This window comes from Trypanosoma theileri, assembly GCF_002087225.1.
Source record: "Trypanosoma theileri isolate Edinburgh chromosome Unknown TM35_Tth_8_V1, whole genome shotgun sequence".
NCBI classification, from domain to species: Eukaryota; Euglenozoa; class Kinetoplastea; order Trypanosomatida; family Trypanosomatidae; genus Trypanosoma; species Trypanosoma theileri.
In genome coordinates this window covers 856,846-884,527 of record NW_021639850.1, presented here as the reverse complement: position 1 = coordinate 884,527, position 27,682 = coordinate 856,846, and the positions used below count along the sequence as shown (strand labels likewise).

Sequence of the window (27,682 nt, the reverse complement as noted above, 5' to 3'; positions counted from 1 at the left end):
GGTGAGCAGTTCCAGCGCTAAAGCGAATAGCGTCTGCGTTTCTCCCAGTTGCATTCTTGCCGCCGTGTCGTCCTGGCAAATCTGTGCCATTTGATTTGGCAATTCCTGAAATGCATATTTGTGTTTTTGTAACCCCTAAAGTTCTTAACCTCCAATGGCACTCGAGCACGCTGGTAGTGTTGCCATTGCGGTGGCGCTTCTATTGCTACTACCTTTAGTATTGGTATAGGTATTGGTTTTTAGGAATTTGTGAAAAGAATATGTATCTGGATTTTGTCGACGGCATACCATGAAAAAGAAAATGAATAATAATATTTTAGACGATAAATACCTTACCCAAGTCGATTGGCTATTGGCGTCTGACTTGATCATTCTTTTCACAAGCTGTAAAAAAAAAAAAAAATGAATACGCTTTCTGTTTCGGCCACATCCTGTAAAACAAATACTTCGGCCACATCCTGCAAAACAAATGCACAAAAACAAACAAAGAAATAATATATGAAGTGCGAATTTATTCTCCACAACCAGCCTTTGACATGAAGAATAAAGAAAAGGCACTAAACATTAAATTCTCTTTTCTTCCGGAAGACTCACCCGGCAAGACTTATGAAGTGGCAGATTCTAAGGTTCCTTTCCTCTCTAGACCCCTCTGCCCGCCTTTGCAATTTTAACCCCCTTCGCCAAGCCCACCAGCGGCAAAGGAACACCACGTGACAGACCGCCTGCTGCGTTGTCGCGCTATTTTTCTCGCGTGGCCGTGCTATCCATTTCTGGCGTTTCTTCGAGTGTTTTTCTTTTATAGCAGAAAACGCCACGACCAAGGAACCTGTTTCTAATGATGAGGCATCCGTTATTACCCCCTCCGCATCTCGCAAAAAAGCCGCGTCCGCCACGGGAATGACTCTTAAACTTTTTCTCGGACGCTAGTATGGGTTTAATCTCAGCAAAGGCCAAATGTGTTAAAAACAACACAAAAACACTCCGTCCAACCAGGATACAATCTAACCAATAACAAGCACCGCTAACTGAACTGGCTGTAGAGGGGTTGTACTTTATTCGTCTACTGATGCAATTCGTGTGTGCTTCTGCAAAAGATGTATGATCGTTCTATGACTTCTTTTTATCTTTTCCTTTTATCACATCAACGCCGACACCGAAGAAAACCTTTGTGAGCAATGTCGTTTGTTGGCAAAGTTATCAAGCCATTTTCTGCGGGAGGTCGAACGGATTCACATGTTTTGCGAGTTGCGCGATCGCGTGCGGATTCATGCTGTGGACCTCAACCAATTCTGTCACATGCCTCAATGCACTGCACTTGTTCGAATGAGCAGTGCCACCATATGAAGCCAGAATACGTTCCACGTTGTTGGTTGTCAAATGTGTGGGGTACTCTTATGGGCGCAAAGCGGCCAGCAGTCGTATGGGAGCAAACGCGCCCTTGCCCTGAATCTTTTTTATAAAGCGGGAGGCTTGATGGGGATCCATTTTTGCCGTTTTTGTAACCACGGTCCTATCCAAAATCACAGCTCCGACCCCCGACCTGCAGAAAGTTCGTTTTCGTCAAAGTTACGATTTCCGACCATCGACTCGCCGTGATCTGCGGCAAGCGGAACGCTGTTTGATCCTTCTAATCCGTGCGCGACTGAAACGCTCTAGCCCTTCTAGTGCTTCGATAATAGTCTGTCCTGGTTTATCTCTGAATGCGCCACCATCTCCTGCAATCCAATTCTCAGAATGTCCATGGGCACTGTTTCCAAGCACATCGTGACCCTCAGCATTCGTGCCTACTGTAAAATTGGCTATGTGGCCAAACCGTTTGCGGTGATGAAAGGTGTTGCGCTCTCCTCTTTCATCGGTTTCCCGTGTGAGCCCAGCAAAACGTTTCAAACTGCCCTGTTAACGAGAGTCTCTCCGTTGCCACATCGATGGTGTCCCGCATCTTGCTCGCTTTGGCGTTTGCTATCCGCGTGTATTTTTCCTAAATGGGAGATGCCGGGAATTCGCCGCACAAAAGCTGAACGCCACTGGTGAGCGATGTGGAACCCCTGGGCCTTCGATTAAGAGACGCCGCGCGCATAACAAGGTGCAAACGGGGCCCTACGGCCTTTCGAAGCAAACCGGCGGGGACCCTGGCAATCGGAGCCGCCCCTCCCCAGATTCACCAACGACAGGAGGATGCCCCTCGAAAGTTTTTTGAGCACTGTGGTTCGTCAAGAGTGTCGTGACGTGGCCCATTGTTTTCGGCAACCGCAATTGCACGCGGATGACACATAGCCAAAAAGCTTACAACGCGGGAAAAGAAGGGTTTTAGAGCCCCGTTCCTAGCCAAGTAAAGGTTGCGCAGACTTTGCCAAAACGTCGGCGCCATTTAAAGTCTTATAAAGTCGCGATTGCACGAGCGGCTTTGACCAAGAAAGCTTATCATCCAATAATAAAGGGGCACAAAGGAAGATCACAACACTCTCAGAACCTAGACTGCCATCGGCAAAATCCAGATACATATTCTTTTCACAAATTCCTAAAAACCAATACCTATACCAATACTAAAGGTAGTAGCAATAGAAGCGCCACCGCAATGGCAACACTACCAGCGTGCTCGAGTGCCATTGGAGGTTAAGAACTTTAGGGGTTACAAAAACACAAATATGCATTTCAGGAATTGCCAAATCAAATGGCACAGATTTGCCAGGACGACACGGCGGCAAGAATGCAACTGGGAGAAACGCAGACGCTATTCGCTTTAGCGCTGGAACTGCTCACCGAATGGGAAAATCAGGTGGCAGAATTATTGCACCAATTGCGGCAGAAACTCTTATACACTAGTAGACGGAAAAAACTCAGGGAAACGAGCACCAACACTCCAAAAAAAAACAAGGGATAGATTTAACACACAGAGCATAGCACAGGGAATAAAGAATCAATGGCGTACAAGGAAGGGCCAAAATCAGGATTATAGTGGTTACAGGAGCTCCAGCTGCCAGCATGGAACAAACGCATCAGGCCAGAAGAGCGAATCCGTACTTTTGAAGCAATGATAGGTTATTTAAGGGAGACATCGCCAAGTCCATTGGCGACCGCATACCGGGAAATTTTTCCCATGCCAGCAAATCCTTGCCCTGCCCTAAAACGAGGCACGGATTAATTTCTGCAATGAACGCGCGCTATTCGCAATGAAGTGGTGTCGGCACAACAAGTTCAAATGGGATGAGTGCTTTGCACGCCGATGCGGGCAATACAAACAGTTAAGGTTTTCCCGGAGTGAAGATGCAGGGGGTTCGGGAAGCTATCGTTGGGCTTCAAAAACGGGATGATCCTTTCATACATATCGCCGCGAAGTGGCAGAAGAAACATTCGCCACCACCACCGCCCAGCAAAGCACGCCGCCACAATTGCGGTCGTATCGGGCGTTGTATGTTTACGCGCCATGTGTCTCTAAAGAAAGAAGATTGCAAGCCAAAAAAAAAAAACATTCACCAACGGAAACAGCGAACACCGTGCCCGGGAGGGATAGGGCAAAAACGAAAGCAAGACGCGAATTGCTGGGGAAGCCCACGCAACACCGTAATTTTCTTCCGATCGCAATTTTTGAATGCACCACAAACCATTACCAGCGGAGAAACGCAAAAGCAAAATGTACAACCAAAACAAATTCGGGTGACTTTCCCATCAATAACACTTCCCCCCCCCCCCCCCCCCCCCCCCACGGGAGGGCATCCACCAATGAGTTTGCGATAATGCCTGCGCGACCCACGATCCGTACATCGCGGCGTCGGCTTCAGAGGCCAGCCAGATCGCAAAACACATGCGGACCTGAACGGCATGGGAACGGCGAGGCTCAATAATGAGAGGGTTCGTTTGGTTTACAGCGCGGAACAATTCAGAGATTCTGGAAGATATTCCGTTATTTATCGTAAATTTGCGATTTCAAAAAGAACAGCGCTTTGCGATATACACGAACACGGATTACAACGTTGGCGTTGGGGAGAACGCCCACCCAAACGTCCCAGGCGCATCCGCAAAGGGGGCCGCATGCAGACCGCACAAAGAAGCACGCCCCATCTTGAGATGGGAGTTGGATATGATCAGCGAAAGTTTTGCGTGGGAAAGGACCCGGGCGGCTTTGCGATTGGCATCGGCTGCGGCCGGCCGTTGGGGAGAAATAGCGCAACTTCAGAAACAACGTTTCACAGCGCGCACCCAGAACCCACATGCCGTAATAGTGGATTGGAGGGCTCTTTCCTAAGGCATTCAAGGGCGATCCGCAAAACGCCGCGAGGTATGTAGCAATTGGAGTGGGGTACGCACGGCGGGTCAAAGAAATCCTGAAAGAAATGGCGGGCGACGGAAAGCCAATGACAGCAACCAAAAAAGATGTGGAAAATATTCTTCCCCCGCACGGCGCGACAGCCCACCCACAAAGAGAGGGTCAATGGCACACGCCGCGGCGGCAGCGGTCGAACACGATCGCGACCCACGATTGCCAACACGGTTGGGGAAACACGCGGATAAGATGGAAACCCCATTGGGCACGGCGCGGTGTCTAGGCCATTGGGGCAAACAATCGACAACTCAGAGCACCTGACACCATCGATGAAGGAGATTTGGAAAAATGGGAAGCGGAAAAATAGACCCTACCAGAATCCACAAAACAAGATTTTGGCGCCTCTTTTAAGGGGACGGCGTGCCGCGGCGATCAAATCGAAGTAGGGTGGAAACGAAAAAAGAGGAAGAACGATCACCGTTGCAACAAATAGGCGCTGGGAAAATGACCGCCAAATGGATCAGAAAACGCCAGAACAATAGCGCCAGGGGGCGGCGGAACGAGGTGTGGAGCATTATGCAAAAATCGAAACGCCTTTAAAGGAACGTGAATCCAATCTACGCATAACAACGCCGATGCGAAGCGTATGAAGGAAGCAGGCATTATTGGCACAGCTTCGCCATACCCAACCACAGGATGGATGATCCCGTTTGAGGTGGCGGGGGGTGGGTGGGGGCAAATTGTCAGGGAAGAAAAGATGTTTATTGCTTGGCTAAAGAAAAGAAGGCCCAGGACGATTACGAGGCCAATGTTCCTTTGGGTCGCATTTCTCGGTACCTGGTCCTGGTTTGCGAGGAAACCGCAACGTCATATGATTTAAACTCATCATTTTTCCAGGCGGCCCTCCCCGTTAACATGCGAGCAAGTTTCCGTTGCCGCACGGAGTCCGGAGAACCAGTCGGGTTCACTCGCCTTCCCATGGGGTGCAAATGTGGTCCTGGTGTTTTAAATACCATTACAAGAGTTTGGCTGGCGATCGTTTATTGGCATTGCCGATGCAAGCGTCGCTCAAGAAGTTAAAAGTACACGTTTGGATTTATGATATCAGAATAAGTGGTCCACACGAAAAGGTGGAAGCTTGGGGCACCAAATCGCGCATAACATGCAAAGCCGTGGGGCCACTATTGGGGAGCAACACCATCAAGCAAAGGAATATGTTTTCATAGAAATGCGCTTCAACCACAAGAAAAACACGGTTTCTTTAAGGAAAAAGAGAATAAAGAGGTTGGAAGAAGCACCGCCATTGGAATACACCACGGCTGGAGGCTTGGAAAGTAAGTTTCGCACGCGATGTGCGCAACGGTGGTGCGGGGTGAATCCCTTTTCCCTTACTATTTCTTAAAAATAGTGCGATGGCGTTTTTCTCGTTTAAATCGGGGTTTATTGCGGCCCCAAGGCCCAGCAAAGTTATAATCTAATGCCAGGGTCATTGGGCAAAGTTGGCTCAAACATTTCTGACGAACGGGCCCGTTCACCCACCGCGGCGGTTACCATCCACCGAAACGCTGGCAACAGACGCCTCCATGTACGGATGGGGGGGGGGGGGGGGGGGGGGCGTTGTTATTCAGGGATTCGGGGGAAGTTCTGGCCGCAGGCGGTGTGTGGGAGCATTCGCCGCTCATGATATCCCAAGCGGAAGGGCGTGTAGTTAATCTCGCATTGCGCGATTTAGAACGCAACTAACAAGCCCCTTCGATATTCGCATGCGAAGAGCAACGGCGATGATGTACATTATGCAAAAACGAAACGCATATTCACTGGCGTTAGTGGCGGAAGCCGGTGCCATAGAGAGTTTTGCGCTCACATGAAATGCGATCTACTCGAAGTTTCACCGCGTCCGAGGAAGCCCCGCGGACGGCATATCTAGGGAAAAAAAACATTTAAAATTTAGACGTTACGAAGGGGTGGAACTTGCGATGGGGAAGGCAGGGGGCGGGATAAAAGGGTTTCTCAGCACTTCCATTTTCACCCGTTCCGTTGTTTGTTTGTGGGGGCGACCCTCGTGGTAGAAAAAAAAAAATTGGGATGCGCACGCGCAGTGGCGAGTAAATGGGGGGTTCAAGATGATAAAGTAAAACACTGCTACTTATTCGTCTTTCTTTTTATGAAGTGAAAGTGAGGCTGGGGTTATTCCGATCACAAAAGGGCAAAGCAACCCCATCGACTCTCCTACAGGTTGGCGGTTCGCCCCTCGTAATGGATAATTGTTTTTTTTATTTTGACACAATGTTTTTGGCCAAAACCCCACGAAACTTACTTGGGCGATACGAACAGTTCACCTTTTCGCGCGTAAATGGCGATCCTGGCGGGCGTCTCGGAAGGCCCCCTCGCCACGCCACCCCCCATCCCTTCGAAAGAAGCCGCGCCCAGGTTCGACGAAAATCCGGCGGGTAGACCCGGAAGGTGGGGGCTCCCGAAAACTGATGTGAAGAAGAACATCGAGTCTTGATGCTTGAAGTTGGCGTCTTTGCCGCTGCAAAGGAAAAAGGATTTGGAGCATGCCATTGCCCGGTGCGAAAAGGGAGGAAGGCGATGAAATTTTCATATTTCCTTCCGTTGGTGATTTCTGGTGGAGTAGTGCGTTTGCCCATTTTATTGTGTTTTTTTTTTTCTTTCGATGGGGATAAACCTCTTTATTTCAAGAAAATAGGCTTCTAACTCTGAAAAGAACGAATGGGAGTTTACCCAACTTTTCCTGGCAATGCGGTGGTTTTAGAAGCGTGGAAATGTATGGCGATCTACGTAACGCTAAAAGTTCAGGATCAGTTCAGGATCGATACAACACTAATCTAATTGGAAAAAAAGAACATTTCCTTTTATATTGGCATGCTTTCTTTCTCGGGGTTATGGGTTCTCACGACTTGTTTTTTTTTTTTTTGGATTTTGTTGTGTGTTTTTCTTACGTATTTTTTTTTTCCTTTTCTTTATTGGCATGCTATGGTTGTTTGAAAATCATTTTTTTTCTTCTTGGTTATAGAAATTCTTGTTTGAGATTAAATTACAATGTTCTCTCGCACGTTTTTTGCGGCACAGCGGAAGATACCCTTCTACCCTATCAACCCGAAGAATCCACTCGTGTTCTTCGATATTTCAATTGGATCTCAGCCCGCTGGACGGGTTGAGATGGAGCTATTTAAGGACACCGTTCCAAAAACTGCGGAGAACTTCCGCGCCCTATGCACCGGTGAAAAGGGTGTGGGACGATCAGGGAAATCGTTGTGCTACAAGGGTAGCAAATTTCACCGTGTCATTCCACAGTTTATGTGTCAGGGAGGGGATTTCACTAATGGGAATGGCACTGGTGGGGAATCAATCTATGGCCTAAAGTTTCCGGATGAATCATTTGCTGGTAGAGCTGGAAAACATTTTGGTCCAGGCACACTTTCTATGGCCAACGCTGGACCCAACACTAACGGCTCTCAGTTTTTTATTTGTACGGCTGCTACTGAGTGGTTGGACGGAAAGCATGTGGTGTTTGGTCAGGTAACCAAAGGGTACGATGTTATTGAGAAAGTGGAGGCCAATGGGAGCCGATCAGGGGCTGTCCGTCAACCAATAACAATCACAGACTGTGGTGAAGTAGCAGGGAATTAAATGTTTTCTTGGTATTAGGATTAATTCTTGTTTTCATAAATGATGGTGTGGATTGTTCACTGGGTTCTAAAAACAAACAAACAAAGAACGAGATCCTATATTATTATTTTGGTATTTGTTTTCCCAATTGCTCTTTTTTTGGGGTATCGTTTCCTTTTTTTTTCACTTGCAATATTTTTCTTAAATATTTATATATTAAATATAGGCTAGTTGTTCTTCATTTTCGATATTTAAGTATGGATATAAATGCCACGCACAGCACGCAGCTTGAAAATGCTGCAGAAGAGGTGGCTGAGGCTAAACAATACCTCACTGATCTTGATCGGCGACAAAACCAATATAGGGAGGGTAGTCGTGTTATAAAAAATAAACAGTATTCGGAAGATCTCTGGTTATTGTGCAGTGGTAGAGTATTCGTCAAGTCTTGCTTGGAACCCAAGCATACACTTGACTTTTTATCCTGGAGATTGGATGCTGGGGCAAAAGAGATTGAACGTGCCCGTGATGATTTAAAGAGGAAGATAGCTTATCTGGCGGAATTAGAAGGATCAGAGGCAACACTTGCTCAGATGTTGAAAGGTTTTGAGTTGAAGCCTGTTAATTGAAGTTAGTGTCTATAAATATATATATTTCTCTCTCTCTCTCTCTATATATATATATATATATATATATATATATTATGCGTGTATGAGTGCTGAGCTCTATCACTGTTATTCGGTATGTTTTCTTGATATAATCATTATCTCTCTTCTTCATTTATCAAAAAAAAAAAAAAAAAAGGCTAGGGGGTCATTATGAACGAGCATTCAGTGGCTTCGTTTACATTACCATCGGTGAAAATACTTAGTTCTTGTTTAAGGTACCTTTCTTTTAAGGATAATGGAATAAAATTTGTTCTTTCCACCCGAAAGGGTTCATCTGAACTGCGTTTGACTCGTTCCGATGTCCCGGAGTGTAGCTACTCCGAAGTTATTATTGAGCTTCCCGAGAATGAGATGATGATCAATAAGATTGCAACAGATGATTCAAAATGTGAAAAAAGCATTTCGTGGATAATTGATTGTAGTTTATTTCTTCGAGTACTACGACTCTTTGAGAATTATGAATACGTGACGCTTCATTTGGGTTGCGATCTAACAAATGTCTATTTGCATTCAGTAGAATGTGAGCGCTGGGCAAGAGTAGCAGTTTTACATGACCTTGGACCACTTCTAAACGTTGATAATGAGGTAACTGTACTACATAGGATTTGTTCTCTTCAGGATTTCTTTCATATTGTGCGGTATATTGCAACTACAAACGAAGCCACTTGTACTGTTCTGCTACGTTTTGATAATTTACAGTCTGTTATGGAGCTAAAAACTACGAGTGCTACCGCCTCTCTTGTTGTTGATGGTCAGTCTCTACAAGATCGTATCGAGGGACGTGTGGCAACAATGGAGCTTGTGGCTTTTGCTGACTTGGCTATGCGAGTAAGGCAAAATGCCAGCCTTCATATTGGGATAGGTATGAATGATCTGACATTTTTCAGATTAGATTGGAAGACGATCACTATGAGACAGTCAACAGCTTCTTTATACTTTTGTAGCGAGTAATGCATCTTGTACTTTTGTAGAGCAGGGTTCATAAATAACCTTCTGTGAACTCCACAACAAAATCCCATTTTTTTCTTGCATTACATTCTGAATGATGTGTCAAACTACAAAGGTCCCTACTACCCCCTTATGAATATCTCTTTGATAACTTGCTCGCCCACTTCCTGCAGCAGATACTTATACTTCTGGAGTATTACAGCATACTTCCATATGCGTATTGTAATCATCAGAATCAAAATACTGATCATAGGACCCTTCTTATAACCACTTCAAAAAGTAAAAAAACCCTGTTATGGTTACACGTGGTATCGTCCATTACGACTCATTATAGCAAGAAAAAAAAAAAAAAAAACACCTTTAGGTAACAAAGTAAATTACACACCTTTTAAACAGGAACACGAGAAGATATGCAAACTTTGCATCAAGAAAGAGCGATTATCACAGAATCACTAAAACTCTTAAATTCTTCTGCCACTCCAACTATCACAACCCAATACGTCAAAAACTTTCAGCTACTTTCAGGAGAAAAGTGTATACCACCATTGATTTAATATGGGTATCACCAATTAAACAGCCAAAAATCACACGTGGCACTCATTTACAATATCAATGCAACACCTATGCAAATATCACCATCATGCAAACAGAAAGAAAAACTACAGCATTTAAACAAAATAGTACTATGAACAAAACCATTCACAAGAACTACAAACACAATACAGGCTAGAAGTTAACCTCTTGACCTTGTTGGAAAGAACAAAAATTAAATCATAGCACTCTCTCTGATTAGCTGTTATTTTCGGTGGAGTGCGCAAGAGTATAGTGTGCTTGAGTAGCGAGGTTTGTGACTGATCATGACCCCTGGTCCCTGTTAAGTGTGCTGCTGAGTTTTCTCTCTGCTGATGGGCTTTGGTAGAATGGTTGACGCTCCAGCAGCACTGTTGACTGGGGGAAACATTTGCACGTTTCCCTGCGAGGCCCATGTTCTATGTTCCCCCTTTTTTGACAAGCGAAAGAAGTGCTGCATACCAGTGCCAGTTGTGTCCCAAGATGGAGGGAGTGACCGTGACGAGTGTAGACGTCATTGTTTGGCTTCTGTGTGTGTGTGTGTTGTGAACTTGGCGTTTGTGGACCTGTGGTGCTGATGCAGCGCACTCAGGTCACCTGTGTTGTGCTAATTTTTTTCTTCCCTGATGCTGTTACTCTTTTTGTGGTCTTTTATTCAGATGCTGTTCCGTCAATTAGGACTGCAGTTCATGCGTCTAAGCTGTCAAGTAAGTCTTTTTCTTCTTGTTTTGTACATAGTTTGATAAGTTGGTGACAAAGTGCATGTATTTCTCATACACACCCACTCACATAAGGAAGGAAGGAGAAACCCCGTCACAGAGACACAGCATTATGCACGAGTTGACGTGCCAAGATACCATAGCTTCTTCTTGGGCTTTTTCTTTACCATGCACTTTCTGGAAGCGAGGAACAGTGTGGGGGGTGAGGCGCACGGTGCCCTTTCGGGATGCGCTGCTTACCCTTCTACTTCTGGTCTCCTTCATGCAGGTCACTATCACAGCGGCACAGAAAATAAATGTCACAGTCCTCGAAGTCCTGAATACGGAGAATCCACGTTATACAGAAACCGTGAAGGCATACAGACACGGCTTCCTTGCCTCTCTATGGCACCGAAACCACACCGGTCGGACAGCGGATGTGAATGTTGTTCACAAGGTTGTTACCGAAGGCAATATTGCTGCAACGATCGAAGACGTTTTGAATCAACATAATGACCTCTTAACGATGGTTGGACCGGTGTCTTCGCCACTGTTATTGGCTGCCAGGGAGACCCTCCAGAAACATAATATTGTTGCGTTCGCACCGCTTATTGATGATTTGTCCGTGCGATTCTGGGACAAACACTTCTATTTCCTAATGGGAGACATGAATGTCGCTGTGTATACCCTGATGCGCTACGCCATGGCTTACTTGCGTGTGCTGCGCGTGGGCTTTATGTACATGACAGGTGTAGTTTATGGCGAACATGAGTACAAGCTTGCTGAGAAACTGATGGCTGACACAGGCCGCAGTATTGGCGGCGTGTTTTGTCTGGATGGCTTGCGAGGTTTCACCTCGAGCGATGCAGAATTCCAGGAGGAATGGGAGAAGTTTGTGGAAACCCGTCCACAAGCTGTTCTTGTCATGGGTACTGCAACAGAAACCACTAAGTCTTTCATCAGAATGCTGTTCACGGACAACCGTACAAGTGAAATATACGTGATGGCACCGGCAAGACTACAGGAACTACTACTCTCAGTCTGGCGAGATGTTGAGGCAACGGGTACTCCCGTTCAGCCTGGGAGGGTTTTCACGACAGGGTCAAACCCATTAGCGAGTGACACCAGCTACAAATGCATCAAGAGATTTCAGGAGGTAATGGGACTCTACCTGAAAAACAGTGGTCAGTCAGAATACCAGGATGACCTACAGCACCTCCACGACGTAACAAGTGGTGAAATGATGGTTGCTGGCTGGATGGCTGGCGAAGTGTTTATGCAGACTCTTGATTCCTATGATTCATCACGTGATCGCGATTGGTATGTCACGTCACTTTTTGCCCAGCGTCGCTACTTGGTTGACGACTTTGTCATTGGTGACTTTGGAGACACCATTGATCCCGTTGCTGCTGCGCAGGGTGCCATGTCCGAGTGCAATCAGGGAGGCAACCTCATTTATCTGAAGGAGTTCGAAAACTCCTCTCTGGCCAAAACTCTGCCGGAAGGACAGTACACAAGCAAGCTGACGGATTGTTATCCAAGCTATGTTATGCACGATCCTGCACTTGCTGTGACGTTTCTCCTTACTGACTTTGATAATTCTGGGTTGTACGTGGCAGAGCAGATCTTGGCTGGTTTGGAGGGTGCTATTGACCCTAATGCTAACCACCTTTACAATCTAAAGATTCTCCCGGCGTTGATTGCTGAAACAGGGAATAGGCTAGAGCTGGAACAGCAGACATCACCTACTGACATTGTGGTGGGGCTTGTAACTGATGAGATGTTGAGTGCACCAGAGGTCGTGTTCATAGATCCCATTTTTTTTAATTCGCGCCTGAATTCCTTCATACGGAATGTGATTCTGCTTGGACCGACAACTGAGCAGCAGGTGTACGTACTGGCCCAGTACCTTGCCAGCACAAGCGATCCCTCTGGTAATGCTGTGGTGCGCGGTAGTATGGCTGAGGCCACCTTGGACGTTGTGCGCCGCTCCTTCGTAACGTTTGGCGTCTCTCTACGTTCTGGTGCGACGCTGGGAGCAGATGAATCCCTAGAGGGTAAACTGTCGGCAAGCGGCCTTACGCTTGCAATCGAGATTCTGGAACAGGACATTGAGGTCATGGCAAGGCACCTGGAGAAGAATAAGGACGCTCGCCTGGCGGTGCTCTTTTCGCCGTTCGCCGTCTTCTACCCCCAGTTTTTGCGTTTCTTCTCCGGGAAAGAGATTGCGGAGAGAATGCTGATTACTACGAGTTTGCCTCACTGGGCAGACCCGAAAGCATCGATTATGGTGTCGCGGTACCACGAGGTGTTCAAAGATAGTGCGCAGTGGTCACCGCTCTCCCTGAGCACCTTTGTCAGCACCAGCACAACACAATCTATCGCGCAGGGGTTGGATATTGTCGACTCGACCACCATTGCGAACTATTTCTACTCTAGGGTAATGGTGACAGTGGATGACATGATGTACGGCCCCTATACGGATGGAAACAGCACCACATGTACTGGTAGTGAGGCTACAGGATCTGGTTGTGGGAGGAACTACGGTGCCACGTCAATCTCTGTGTGGCCACTGACTCGTGCCTTTGATTCCTCTGTGCCACCGCTGATGGAGGGTATTACGCCCTCCATGATATACCGGGAGCCCGAGATCAAGGGACTGACGAAACGACAAATTATTGGAATTGCTGTTGGGGCTGTATTTGTGTTTCTACTGATTCCCGCTCTGCTTATGTTTGTTTTCTGTCGCCTCCGCAACAGTCGCGACAACGAGAATGCGCCTAAGGAGCCGACGGACCCTGTGACACTGGTGTTCACTGACATTGAGAGCAGCACGGCGCTGTGGGCTGCGTGTCCGGAGATCATGCCCGACGCTGTGGCGACGCACCACCGCCTGATCCGTGCGCTGATTGCAAAGTACCGCTGCTACGAGGTGAAGACGATTGGTGATTCGTTCATGATTGCGTGCAGGAGTGTGTTTGCGGCTGTGCAGCTTGCGCGTGAGCTGCAGCAGTCGTTTCTGCAGTATGACTGGGGTACGAGTGCCATTGAAGCCGCGTACCATGTGTTCGAGGAGGGGAAGGCAGAGGAGGACGATGAGTACGTGCCGCCGACTGCACGCCTCGACGCTGCTGTGTACGGGCAGTACTGGAATGGTCTGCGTGTTCGTGTTGGGATGCACACCGGGCTTGCTGACATCCAGCACGACGAGGTGACGAAGGGGTACGACTACTACGGCAGCACGTCGAACATGGCTGCACGCACGGAGAGCGTTGCGAACGGCGGGCAGGTGCTGCTGACGCGGGCGACGTACATGGCGCTGAGCACAGCTGAGCGTGAGCAGCTGGACGTGACTGCGCTGGGCCCTGTGGCGCTGCGTGGCGTGCCGAAGCCTGTGGAGATGTACCAGCTGGACGCAGTGCCCGGCCGCACCTTCGCTGCACTGCGGCTTGACAATGTTAATGAGGAACTGCTGGGTGACACATCAACAAGTGATGGTTGTTCTTCCGAACCGTTGAAGGGTGAGGTGCCAAATCCCGCTATTGAAGCTCTCACCAATCTGCTAACTATAATATTCAGTCCGTTTCCATTGAATCAACGAGCAAAAGCCATGCAACCACTGCTACAGCGATGGAACGTGAATATCGCATCTAAACCTGCCAGCATGTCTCATGAAGACTACTGCCGTGACCTTACAGATAAATTGGGACTAAAGTTGTGCCGTGTTATTGATCGCAGGGCTCAAGTGTTGACTGAGAGTTCGCACGGTGCCGGTGGCACTTCGGAAGCGGGACGTGGAAGCCTTTCCCACAGTCTTGTTGATCGACTTTTGGGACGAAATTCTATCGTTAGCTTTTCAGAAGCGCGCCGATCATTGGCTGTATTGTATGCACCTGTGGAGGTAACAGATATGAGCGGGAGCGATTCGAACGTGACTATTGAGGTGCGTAAGTCACTCCCAACTTCCAGGGTTGGAATGTAAAAAAAACAGATATTACACTAAAGCTTTGCTGTGCGACACCACCACGCCGTTGTGTGTCTCCTTCCTTGACAAGGTCTTTATTGCCGTAGTCGAGTGGCACCAGTAATACTTTTAGACAGTTCCTAATCGAGTCCCGGTGCTCCATTCCTACCTTACCTTGTTTTCAGTCATCGACGCATGTTTTTTGCGGCTTTTTTTTTCTTCTAATTCTCTCAGCGGATGGGAAAACATCTCCCCTGTGCCGCTGTATGGGCTAAATGTATTTGAGTGAATTCACTGTATCTAGGGTACGCTGACGAAACACTGGTTGTTTCGCTCTTATTCCCGTATGTGTTTCTTGTGCGTTTGTTTCTTTTTTTTTTTCCCTGATAATTGTATTTTTCGTGAGCACTGTCACCCCCTTTCTGATGTATTGCAGTGTCTCTTTTCGTCTCAGATGTATAGCACAGTGATGCTTCTAATGATGTCGTTGGGCAAAATATATGGTATGCGTGGAATATTGTGATTGCAGGCAAGATATACTATGTGCTGCAGGAGACACGTTTGTAGGCAATTCTTCTCATCCTGTAACCTGTGTGGTTACTCCCACATGGGTGTTTATTGTTGGCTCTGCGAGTGTCAGACTCCACATCTGGTGTTGTTGTGTTCTCTCTTTACTTTTTTTTTCTGTTTGAGTATATATCTATCTTTCCTTCTTTTTTTTCCCCATGGGTCTGCTTCTGTGTAGAAGGGGTAGAAAGGCTGTGTGGCGGGATGGGCAGACACCGCGTGGCGCTGGTGTCGGACTTTTTCTTTCCCGGGTTTGGCGGGGTGGAGGTACACATTTACAACGTGGCACAGTGTCTCATGCGTAGGGGTCACAAGATCGTTGTTATTACACGTGCGTATGGTGATAGGTGTGGTGTACGTTACTTTACGAATGGAATGAAGGTGTATTATTTGCCTTTTTTGGCAGCTAAGTTACCTCCGGGTTCAGTGACACTTCCGACCTGGTTTCTGAGTTTTCCTTACTTGAGGTCTGTATTTATTCGTGAGCGTATAACTGTTGTTCATGGGCATCAGACAACGTCTAATCTTTGTCATGAAGCATTGTTTCATGCTGGTACCTTAGGCCTGAAAACGTGCTTTACAGATCATTCTTTATTTGGATTTGCTGATGCAGCTTCTATTCACATTAACAAGGTGCTAGAATGGAGCCTTCGTAATGTTGATCAGGTAATCTGTGTTAGTAATACTTCAAGGGAAAATACTGTACTTCGTGCTAGAATAGAACCTGAACGTGTTAGCGTTATCCCAAACGCGACGGATACCTCCGTGTTTACTCCTCCAGAGGATATGAAGTACAAGTCGTGGGCCTCAAAGATTGACAAGGAAGGTCTGACAATTGTAGTTATTGCTCGGCTTGTATATCGAAAAGGATCTGACCTTTTCGTTGATGTGATTCCCGAGATTTGCAGGAGGCATCCTGATATCAAATGGATTATTGGTGGTGATGGGCCTCGTAGATCGCAGATTCAACAAATGATTGAGCGACACAACTTGATGGACCGAGTTAAAATGCTTGGACCTCTCACACACTCTGAAGTGCGGAGCGTATTGAGGCAAGGTCAAATATTTTTGAATTGTAGTTTGACAGAAGCGTTCTGTATTGCTTTAATTGAGGCAGCCTCTTGTGGCATGTTAGGTGTGTCAACGCGGGTGGGGGGTGTACCTGAAGTACTCCCACCTAATATGCTGCTATTGGCTGAACCTGATCCTGCCTCTATTACTGCGGCACTAGAGGAAGCTATTCTTCGTGTTCCATATCTTTCTCCGTGGGAAATTCATGAGAGTGTTAGACGGTTCTACAGTTGGGACTGGGTAGCGGAGCGCACAGAGCGAGTGTATGAAAGAATTTTGGATAGTAAAACTCCGTCACTTTATGAACGTTTGATGAACTACGCATCAGTTGGAATGTTGTTCGGAGTTATATGCTGGCTCTTGTGTATTATAGATTGGCTTCTTCTTACATTTCTTAATTACTGGTTCCCAGAAGATATGATTGATATTGCCCCTGATTTTCCTCTTGAGTTGTACTTGCGCAACCGAGAGAAATTAAATGCTCTTGAAAAAGGTGCCTGAAAAAGACGAAGAAATACATTGCATTGACAGTTGAATCGCTGTGGTGATGGATTTTCTTAATCTCGCACTCTCTCTCTCTCTCTTTCTCCCAACGGATATATATATATATATATATATAGAGAGAGAGAGAGAGAGAGAGAGAGAGAGAGAACTGCATGTTTTTCTTGGACTTGGTAATAACAACAACTAGGATGTTTATATTATACCGGCGAAAGTGAGAAAAATAAGAAAAAAAAATAGATCTTTTCCTATTTTTTTTTTTTGTTGTTGTTGATGGGATTTTTCTGAGCTGTCGTTGAAAGATCTTCTGGGGTCTTCTTCTTTCCTCTTTCTTTTTCTATTCAGACTCCTGGAAGGATGAAAGGACTACCTATCCGTGAAGTGAGTCGGCTCTCTGAGAAACTGCAGTCAAGCGGAGGTGGGAACACAAAAGTGCAACACATCATTGCGGAAGGTATTCGCTCACGTGTTTTAGACAAGAAAACATTACCACTTCTGCTCCAGCGACTCGCACTCACTGGGAACTGGAGGCTTTCTATGCAGGTGGTGCAGAGTGATCTTCTTGATAAACACCATATTAGGCGAGAAGAAAATATCTGGAAGATACTGGAGCACGCGGCACCATGTGAGGAAAGCCGCCAAACTGTTCGTCAGACACTTCGGCAACTATATGCACGGACATATGGTCCTAAAGGCCGGTGAAGTAATACTTTGCTTCGTTTCTATTTCCTTGCATTTCTATTGTAATGCCAGAGAAAAAAAAGAAAAAAGAAATTGATTTTTACTCTCTTTTTTTTAAGTGTTGGGAAAGAATATTGCTATATATTGCTATATTTATATATATGGATGTCTCTGTGTGTTTGTGTGCTCTCTTTCTTTTCTTTTTTTCTCTATTCTCTCTTAGAGGTGTGGATTTAACTGCTTTTCCCCGGATACATCCAGTCACCAATACAAAAAGAAACCAAACAAGAAGAAGACAAAAAAAAAGAAGAAAGAACAACAACAACAACAACCATAACAACAAAAAGAGACGTGTTAGGGAAAAGATAAAAAAGGAAAAAAAAAATAATAATAATAATCCCACTCTTATCCTAATGGACCGCTGGGCATCTCTCGCCCGTCCCCTGCCACCGGCAGACATTCAAACCCGCGATCTTCTCTTCCAGCTACTCGACTGCTGCCAGACAAAGGGAAGTCCACACGAGACGGTTTCCACCGTAAAGCACCCGGAAAACCCCATTGTTCGTCTCTACGGTGTGACTGCAGAGGGATACAGCGTCCTTGTTCATTGCTACAACTATGAACCGTATCTGTGGATTAAGGCTCCACAGAATTGGTTACCTGTCTACTCACAGACACTTATGAATGAATTGAACTCTATGCTTGATTCCCAAACACATGTATCAGGTACTGTAGTGCGTATTGAGTTACACAAAAGACGGAGTATTATGTACTATCAAAATGACGGCAGCAGTGATCATCTTAAGATTGTTGTACAACTCCCGCAACATATTCCGAAACTTAGAGGTCTACTCAGCGATCGTGGTGTCATGTGTGCTGGGGCATGGGAAGGTATCCGTGTCTTTCCAACCTTTGAGAGTAACGTTATCTTTCCACTCCGTTTCCTCGTTGATAATGATATAGGTGGTTGTAATTGGCTTACAGTACCTGCAGGGAAATTCTTCCCTTCCACAGTACGCACCTCAACATGTCAAATTGAAGTTTGTTGCTCGCATGAAGTAGTTCAAAATCATGAAGCAGTTGGACAGTTTTTGTCCATTGCCCCATTTCGTATTCTTTCTATTGATATTGAATGTCAAGGCAGGAAAGGATTTTTCCCAGAACCTGAAAAAGACCCTGTTATTCAAATAGCTAATCATTGTATAAACTATGGTAGTGAATCAGAACCACTTACGCGATCTATATTTACTTTAAAAAGTTGTGGAACTATCGCTGGTGCTCAAGTTTACTCATATGATACAGAAGAAGAAATGCTTCTGGCTTGGGTACGTTTCGTTAAACTTATTGATCCTGATATTTTTACAGGATATAATATTTGTAATTTTGACTTTCCATATCTTTTGAATCGTGGAATAGCGTTAAAGATCAATGATGCTTTTCACTACTGGGGACGTCAAATTAATGAACGAACAGTGGCACGAGATAAGAAATTTATGTCTAAACAAATGGGAAACAGAGAGTATACTGAATTAGTATTAGAAGGTCGTGTAATTATGGATGTTATGGTTGTCATTCAACGTGATTTTAAACTTCGAACCTATTCTCTTAATGCTGTATCCCAGAATTTCTTGGGAGAACAAAAAGAAGATGTACATCACTCTATTATTGCAGATCTTCAACAAGGTACTCCAGAAACACGTCGTCGTTTGGCGGTGTATTGTTTAAAAGATGCGTTGCTACCAGTAAAACTATTAGAACGACTTATGATAATGGTAAATAATGTAGAGATGGCACGTGTAACGGGTGTACCAATTGGATGGTTACTAGAACGTGGACAACAAATTAAAGTTTTCTCCATGCTTTTACGTAAAGGAAAGGCTAGAAACTTAGTCATACCTACAGTAGAATACTCTGGTGGACTTGATCAACGAGGTTATGAAGGTGCTACTGTTATTGAACCTATAAAAGGATTTTATAACTGTCCTATTGCCACTCTTGACTTTGCATCTCTATATCCTTCTATTATTATTGCTCATAATTTGTGTTACTCAACACTACTGCGCCCATCTGACATTGCGAGATGTCCTGAAGATATGTTAAGTCGTACTCCTACGGGTGATACATTTGTAAAAAAAGAATTATTCCCTGGTGTTTTACCTGAAGTAGTACAAGATCTCCTTGCAGCTCGAAAGCATGCAAAAACATTAATGAAAAATACCCCTATAGAATCGGTGGAATATAAAGTTTTAAATGGTCGTCAATTAGCACTTAAAGTAAGTGCTAATTCCGTTTATGGTTTTACAGGTGCTCAAGTAGGGAAATTACCTTGTTTAGAAGTTAGTTCTTCTGTTACGTCGTATGGACGAGAAATGATTGATAAAACTAAATCTCTTGTGGAGTCTCTTTACAATGGCGTAAAGGTGGTATATGGTGATACCGATTCTGTGATGATTAAGTGTGTAACGGATGAGTCTAGCAGTGATAAGGAAAGGTTAAAAGTTGCGATGGAGTTTGGAAAGGAGGCAGCAGAAAAAGTATCGAATCACTTTCTTAAACCTATTAAATTGGAGTTTGAAAAGGTGTACTTTCCATATTTATTAATGAACAAGAAGAGGTATGCAGGACTCCTCTGGACTAATACAGAAAAATATGATAAATTGGATGCAAAAGGCATAGAAACCGTACGACGTGACAACTGTCCTCTTGTGGCCAGTATTGTCTCTGGAGTTTTAAATAGAATATTAATTCAACGTTCAGTAGAAAGTGCAGTAGAGTATGTAAAAGGAACCATTCGTGATCTTTTACTGAATCGTCTGGATATTTCACATCTCGTAATTACCAAAGCATTCTCTAAAGCAGAGGATGAGTATGCAGGGGGACAGGCTCATATTGCCCTCGTTGAACGTATGCGAAAACGAGATCCCGCATCTGCTCCAAATATTGGGGATCGTGTGGCTTATGTTATCATACGAGCGGCGAAAGGCGCTAAAGCCTATGAACGAAGTGAAGATCCTATTTACGTATTAGATAATAATATTCCAATCGATACACAGTATTATCTAGAACATCAACTTGCCCCGCCTATTTTACGTGTTTTTGAAGGTGTTCTGGATGATCCAAGTGTTCTTATAAAGGGTGAACACACACGGCATATAGCGGTATCGGCACCAAGCAAAAATGCAGGAGGTTTAATGAGTTTCGTAAAGTTTCAACTTCAATGTATTTCATGTCGAGCCGTTATAAAGAGTGGAGCCCTCTGTGAAAATTGTCATCATAAAGAACCAGATATTTATGGAAAGATTGTGGCAAAACGAAATCACTACGAGGCAATTTATTCACAGGTATGGACCCAATGCCAACAATGTCAAGGATCCTTAAATCAGGAGGTTATCTGTACCAGCAAGGACTGCCCCGTATTTTATTTGAGAAAAAAAGTACAGAAGGATGTCAGAGAACAACAAGAACTCCTGGATCGATTCGGTGTCGTGGATGATTGGTAACATTTCTTAACGCCTTATGTAAACAACAACAACGAAAAAAAAAAAAATACATACATACATATAATTGAGGGTAACAGGTAAATTAATGACGAAAAAAAAGAGAGAGAGAGAGAGAGAGGAGTGTGAAACCAAAACTTCTTCAGAAATCAAAGAGGAGAAGAAAAATAAAAGGTACGATAAATTGAAAAAAATATATATATACATATATATATTATTTTTCTTTGTATTTGTTTTTTTTTTCTCTCTCATTCTGTTCTTTTTTTTTTCTTTTTTTCTTTCTTTTTATTTATTTATTTATTTATATACAACCTCTAAGTTTCCATCTGATGATGATGATGACGACGACATGTGCGGATCGTCGCCCAGTGCGACAGCGTCAAGATCTACACACCGCCAGCGAACTGGACCGTCGCATGAATGATCTCGCGGCGTCTGAGTTGTATGAACAGATACTGTTGGGATGTGTGCGGGCTGGTCTTGACCCTAACGCCAAGAGTGAGGCCGAAGTGTATGAAGGTTACATCCCACCATCTTTTGATGCGGCCCAAAGTGTGAAAGTGGCAGCAAAGCAGCGAAGACGACACACAGAAATATATCATGAGCGAGAAAATATTATTAGAGGCTTACGTGCCTCACCCAAACACCAACAACTTTCCGCCTTTGATCGATTACTCACAGAAACGGAGTATTGGACAGGAGTACGTGAATGGGGAGGAGAACATGAAGGGGAAAATAAAAGTCGTCTTCGTCATCGTTACAGTAAAGAAGGGGAAACAGATTCCATGGGGTTTGATGATATGTTACATCTCACTGAAACACCATCGTATATTCGAGGAAAACTACGTCCATATCAGATTGAAGGAGTAAATTGGCTTTTAGGACTCTTTTCTCGTTGTATAAATGGAATTTTAGCAGATGAGATGGGACTTGGGAAGACACTGCAAACGATAGCCACATTAGCCTATCTGAAGTTTACATATGGACTTCCCGGACCTCATCTCGTTGTTTGTCCAAAGTCTGTTATGGGTAATTGGTACCGTGAACTTAGACATTGGTGTCCAGGACTTAGTGCCTTTAAGTTTCATGGATCTAGTGATATACGTCCAGAATTAATTAAATCTCATCTACAACCATATGATAATATTAAATATGATGTGATTGTGACTACATTTGAAATGGTATTAGATGAATTACCAACGTTTAAACGTATTCATTGGCAATATCTCATTGTAGATGAGGCACATAAACTTAAAAATGAGGAAAGTCGTGCACATAATGCCCTTGATTCTCTTGTTAGTAATCATCGTCTTATTATAACAGGTACACCATTACAAAATAATCTTAAAGAACTTTGGGCATTATTACATTTTCTTGTTCCTCGCCTTTTTGATAATGCTGGATCTTTTGAAATGTGGTTTGATACTACAAGTGGACAACAGGATAGTAATGCAATGTCTAATATGCACAAAATACTTGCTCCTCTTATGATTCGACGTTTAAAATCAGAAGTTAATACTGGTATACCTCCAAAGAAAGAAATTTATGTTGCTTGTAGTTTAACCAAGACACAACGAAAATGGTATATGCATGTATTAGCAAAAGATGCAGAAGTACTTAATAAATCTTCAGGTGGAAATATGTCTTCTTTAACTAATATTATGATGAGTTTGCGTAAAGTTATTAATCATCCTTATATGATGGATGGTGGAGAAGAAGGTCCACCATTTATTACAGATGAACGTATTGTAAAATACAGTGGAAAGATGATTATTCTTGATAAATTACTTCATCGACTCCTTCTTGATAAAGAAGAAAAACATAAAGTTTTAATTTTTTCTCAATTTACAACTATGTTGGATATTTTGGAAGATTATTGTTCCATGCGTGGATTTAAAGTATGTCGTATTGATGGAAATACTAGTGGATATGATCGTGATGCTCAAATGGCAGCATTTAATTCACCTAATAGTGATTATTTTATCTTTTTACTTTCCACACGAGCAGGAGGTCTTGGTATTAATTTACAAGCTGCCAATCATGTTGTTATTTATGATTCCGATTGGAATCCACAAATGGATCTTCAAGCACAAGATAGAGCCCATCGTATTGGACAAAAACGAGTGGTTCGTGTTTATCGATTTGTAACGGATGGTACAGTGGAGGAAAAGATTTATCGCCGGGCATTAAAAAAACTTTATCTTGATGCGATGGTGGTTCAACAAGGACGTATGCAAGGACGTAATGGTAATAATGTTTCTAAAGAGGAACTTCTCTCCATGATTAAATTTGGAGCCGAGGAACTCTTTAAAGCAAAGGATGAAGATATTACAGAAGCAGATATTGATAGACTTTTCGAAGGAGAAGAAAAATCTAAAGAATTGAATTCCACTATTAAAGAACAAATTCAAATGTCTTTAGCCAGTTTTAAACTTGGTGCGGAGGAGGCGAATGTATATGATTTTGAAGGTGTACGATTTAAAACTGGTGTGGAATCTCGTATGCTTCACCTCACTCTCACAACTCCCATTTCACAAGATGACTTACATCATCAATGTTCTCAATATGGAGAAGTGACAAAGGTGGTACTTCATCCAAACTTAACAGAAGCTCTTGTTTTTTTTCGATCCACCAGTGGGGCAATTGAGGCTAAAGATAATTTACCCTACACCTGTCAATTTGCAGCGAAAGATACCCAAATGGTGGTACCAACAGAAATGATTACGGAATATTTAAGTGTGGGAGAGAAACTCGGACGTGGACATCGTGTGCGAGAGGCCGTTCAACACTACACAGAGGAAGAAGTGGAACGTTTACAAAGTCGCGCCACGAAAGCCCCACCATTGCGATTACCAAAATGTCCAAAGTTTCTTCCTCATCAATTATATAATCTCAAACGATTGCAGGAACTTCACAATACGGAAGTGGCTCTCATGGTTCAGAATTGGAAACGGAAGTATGAGAATACAGGAAATAGTGATGGCCCCCAACAACAACAACAACAGCAACAACAGGAAAAAGGAGAAGGAACGGATGGGGAAAAAAATAATGAAATGGAGGAAGATGAAACGTTAACAACTGTCGAGCAGGAAGAACGAGAACGACTTCTTCAAGAGGGATTTGCAAATTGGAGTTTCAGAGAATATCGTCGTCTTGTAGCCGCTCTCTGCAGTGGATCTTATGATGTAACGGATTATCCAGGTTTAACCACCGCAGTGGCATCTAACAAGACAGTGGGAGAAGTACGAGATTACGTCACTGCCCTTCTTGAACGTGGGGAACAGTGTATAAAAGGATTTGCCTGTATTGAAGAACGTATTAAAAAGTCTCAGGCGAAACGAAAAAAGAATGAAGATGCCCTTCGAGCGGCTAGATGGAAAGTGGAAAGTTACGATCATCCAGAGTCTGAATTAACATTTAAAGGTCGTGGGACACATGAGTTTGATCGAAATCTTTTTCTCATGGCATATGAAACGGGATTTAGTATGCAGAATATGGGAGAAGTTATTAAAGGAATGCCGGAAAACCGTTTTGATGTTTGGTGTCAATCAAGAGGAGATGTTTACTTTGAACGACGACTGCGAGTGTTAATGCAATCCGTAACGAAAGAGTGGGAGAAACCAAATGGGGATGCGGGGGAACCTGTATTACGACGAAGGAAACTGGAACTTTCTGAAAATGGATTTAAAAAATGAAAAAGAGAAAAAAAGAAAACTAAAAAAGAAATAAAAAAAAAATGAAATTTTGGGGAAATGGAATAGTTTATATATATTTCCATAGAGTGACAGAGAGAAAGAAAGAAAGAAAGAGAAAGCGATAGAGAGAGAGAGAGAGAGTTTGTTCTCATTTAAACAGATTTGCTTCTGACGAAGGTCAATAGATTGTGCTATGAAATGACATGTTTTTTTTTTTTTTTTTCTTTCTCTGTTTGTGGATATATGAGAAAAAAAAAGAAAGAAAAGAAATTTCAGTGCCTTTAATACTTCTACTACTGCTAATACCACAACCATTTATGTTTATATTTATCTTCTTTTTTATTATTATTTATTTATTTATTGATCATGCTATCCTCCATATATATATATATACGTGTGTGTGTGTATTTACGACTATTCTTGTAAATCCTCATTTTTATTTTACCTCTTCTAGTTCTTTTTTTTTATTTATTTTTCTGTATTGTTTCCCGTTAAATAGCGTTCGTTAAGAAATATATATATATTAGTAGCTTTCTGAAAAAAAAAAAAAAAAGATGGGGTTTGACGCTACCACGACACTTATTGCTGGGACCGTTGAACTTAAGCAAGTTTTAGGCTCCGGTGGATTTGGTAAAGTATACCTCGGTTATGATAGGAAGCGAAAAATAAATGTAGCTGTGAAAGTCCTTCAAAAGGAAAAAATAGAAGCGTTTGATATAAAATCATATGTGGATCGTGAAATTGAGGTAATGCGGAAGATACGTCATCCGCACATTGTAAAACTACTTGACGCCTTTGAGTCATCAAGTTCATACAATCTTGTGATGGAATTGGCCCCTAATGGGGAATTATTTGATAAAATTGTGAATTCCCAACGATTTGATGAGCAAACTGCTCGTTTGTATTTTCAACAGCTGATGTCCGCCGTTCATTATTGTCACGGTCTCCATATTGTTCACCGTGACATCAAGGCTGAAAATCTTCTCTTGGGCGAACAAAATGAATTGAAATTGTGTGATTGGGGTCTCTCACGGTATACAAAGGAAGGCTGTTTTACAGATGATCACAAGGTTCTGTTTCACTCTCTTGCGGGAAGTATTGATTACCAAGCACCAGAGGTATTAAGTGGTAGAGGATATGAAGGAAGTGCATGTGATATGTGGAGTTGTGGAGCTATTTTATTTTTTATGCTTTGTGGTTATTTACCTTTTACAGATCGCACAGATGCAGAGACCAAGCGACGTATTCTTACTTGTCAATACAACAGAAGAAATAGATATCTCTCTCCAAATGCTGCAGATCTTATCGGACGTTTACTGGAGTTAGATCCTAAAACTCGCTACACTTCAGAAGATGTTATTAATCATCCTTGGTTTCAAGTGGATTTGGATATGTCATTATTTCCTAGTATGCAATTGGAATCCAGCTCCTCCGCCTTAACAACACCAAAGTCTGGGGATTTTATGCAACGAGTATTATCCCCAACATTGGGATCAGAAGAAAAGGGCTCCGCCTCATTTGAACAATTAAATGAAATTGGTAGAGCCTTCGATGCATGTAATGTGGATGGAAATGGATTTTTAAATCATGAAGAGGTCCGAGATGCACTTATCAAGTTAAAGAATAACGAACCGGTATCAGAGGAAGAAGTAAAAAGTTTTATGTCCAATTTCGCTCAAGATAAGGATGGGTGTATATCAAAGGAAGCATTTATTATTGGATGGACACAAAACCAAAATGTGGGTAAAAAGTACAATATCACCTCCATGGCTAATTTATTCAATTATGATTTAGAAAAGGAATATTTGAGAGAAATTCGTCACGCTTTTGATTCTATTGATGTTGATCATACTGGTTTAATTACAGAAGAAGATCTAAATAGACTTCATCTTGGTATTTCAAAAGAAGAAATACGAGATTTCTTTCATACTATTGATCCACAACGTCATGGTGGAGGAAGAATGTCATTTGAGGAATTTGTTAATATGTGTACTCGTTATGATGCCTTTAAGGATCACCCTATTGTACGAAGACTTCGTAGTATTAAAGATATATTTAACGTTACTGAAATTGGAGCAGTAAATAGTTGCGTAGGTACAGGATTTACAGTCGCTGGAACTAGAGAAAATATTAGTATGCGAATTCATTCAGCAGAAAAGGCCCTTTCCACTCAATTCGAAGATAGTGTAACAGGTACTCTTTATGGAACCTATATGGAGTCTAATAAAAAAGTCATTGAAGTGGGTATTCGTTTACTTCCTTGTATGTCTAAGTATACTAGAGTCATTCCATACCGTATTGCAGGGAAAACCACTGTATTCCATCAATGGTTCTTGAATCTCCGAAAAGTACTTCGGGAGGAAATTCTGCGTTATGAGGAAGATACAATGGTTAAAGGTCCACCCGAGCTAGTCTGAGAAAAAGAGAAAAAAAAAGGAATATTATATATATATATATATATATATATATATATATATTTAAAAAAGGGGGAGGTGAGGTGAGGTGGGAATTGTAGTAGCAGTGAGACACGATGGAAAGTAAAAAAGAAGAAAAAAAAAAATACTTGTAGTGGCTGGGCTCATCTTTTTTATACATATAATATAATATATATATATATATATATATATATATATTATGTATAATAATTAACTCTTTATCTCCTTACCAAACGTTAGAACCTCTTTATATTCTCTCCATGAAAACGAACAGGGAATAAAATGTGTTTATATATATATATATATATATATATATATTTACAATTTAAAAAAAAGAAAAGAAAACGAAAAGAAGAAACAAAAAAAGGAAACTGCAAATACTTCAATGTGGTGGGTATGCAGATGTTACTCAGAAGGGAAGGGTAGGGAAGGGAAAGGAACTCCATTGATAGAGAGAATAGAGGAAAGAGAGAAAAGAATGATGAAAAAAAAAAAA

At 43.1% G+C, this 27,682-nt stretch overlaps 9 protein-coding genes across 9 annotated transcripts; all 9 read left to right on the top strand.

Annotated features, from left to right (window-relative positions):
• Nucleotides 1-7,324: 7,324 nt before the first annotated feature.
• Nucleotides 7,325-7,915, top strand: TM35_000084630 (cyclophilin; the record flags this gene model as incomplete). The annotated part of the gene is made up of 1 exon (XM_029024328.1): nucleotides 7,325-7,915. One exon carries the CDS (start codon nucleotides 7,325-7,327, stop codon nucleotides 7,913-7,915), a length of 591 nt encoding a protein of 196 aa, XP_028884731.1.
• A 236-nt stretch (nucleotides 7,916-8,151) lies between these two features.
• On the top strand, nucleotides 8,152-8,520 carry TM35_000084620 (p53 and DNA damage-regulated protein 1; the record flags this gene model as incomplete). Its single annotated transcript, XM_029024327.1, has 1 exon — nucleotides 8,152-8,520. One exon carries the CDS (start codon nucleotides 8,152-8,154, stop codon nucleotides 8,518-8,520), a length of 369 nt encoding a protein of 122 aa, XP_028884730.1.
• A 189-nt stretch (nucleotides 8,521-8,709) lies between these two features.
• Nucleotides 8,710-9,510, top strand: TM35_000084610 (uncharacterized protein; the record flags this gene model as incomplete). Its single annotated transcript, XM_029024326.1, has 1 exon — nucleotides 8,710-9,510. The coding sequence occupies one exon, from the start codon at nucleotides 8,710-8,712 to the stop codon at nucleotides 9,508-9,510; it is 801 nt and encodes a 266-aa protein (XP_028884729.1).
• Nucleotides 9,511-10,908: 1,398 nt separating this feature from the next.
• TM35_000084600 (receptor-type adenylate cyclase) lies at nucleotides 10,909-14,757 on the top strand (the record flags this gene model as incomplete). The annotated part of the gene is made up of 1 exon (XM_029024325.1): nucleotides 10,909-14,757. One exon carries the CDS (start codon nucleotides 10,909-10,911, stop codon nucleotides 14,755-14,757), a length of 3,849 nt encoding a protein of 1,282 aa, XP_028884728.1.
• Nucleotides 14,758-15,510: 753 nt separating this feature from the next.
• Nucleotides 15,511-16,878, top strand: TM35_000084590 (N-acetylglucosaminyl-phosphatidylinositol biosynthetic protein; the record flags this gene model as incomplete). Its single annotated transcript, XM_029024324.1, has 1 exon — nucleotides 15,511-16,878. One exon carries the CDS (start codon nucleotides 15,511-15,513, stop codon nucleotides 16,876-16,878), a length of 1,368 nt encoding a protein of 455 aa, XP_028884727.1.
• Nucleotides 16,879-17,235: 357 nt separating this feature from the next.
• TM35_000084580 (uncharacterized protein) lies at nucleotides 17,236-17,580 on the top strand (the record flags this gene model as incomplete). The annotated part of the gene is made up of 1 exon (XM_029024323.1): nucleotides 17,236-17,580. One exon carries the CDS (start codon nucleotides 17,236-17,238, stop codon nucleotides 17,578-17,580), a length of 345 nt encoding a protein of 114 aa, XP_028884726.1.
• Nucleotides 17,581-17,972: 392 nt separating this feature from the next.
• TM35_000084570 (DNA polymerase delta catalytic subunit) lies at nucleotides 17,973-21,059 on the top strand (the record flags this gene model as incomplete). Its single annotated transcript, XM_029024322.1, has 1 exon — nucleotides 17,973-21,059. One exon carries the CDS (start codon nucleotides 17,973-17,975, stop codon nucleotides 21,057-21,059), a length of 3,087 nt encoding a protein of 1,028 aa, XP_028884725.1.
• Nucleotides 21,060-21,385: 326 nt separating this feature from the next.
• Nucleotides 21,386-24,751, top strand: TM35_000084560 (putative transcription activator; the record flags this gene model as incomplete). Its single annotated transcript, XM_029024321.1, has 1 exon — nucleotides 21,386-24,751. The coding sequence occupies one exon, from the start codon at nucleotides 21,386-21,388 to the stop codon at nucleotides 24,749-24,751; it is 3,366 nt and encodes a 1,121-aa protein (XP_028884724.1).
• A 554-nt stretch (nucleotides 24,752-25,305) lies between these two features.
• On the top strand, nucleotides 25,306-27,168 carry TM35_000084550 (protein kinase; the record flags this gene model as incomplete). The annotated part of the gene is made up of 1 exon (XM_029024320.1): nucleotides 25,306-27,168. One exon carries the CDS (start codon nucleotides 25,306-25,308, stop codon nucleotides 27,166-27,168), a length of 1,863 nt encoding a protein of 620 aa, XP_028884723.1.
• Between the last annotated feature and the right edge of the window lie 514 nt (nucleotides 27,169-27,682).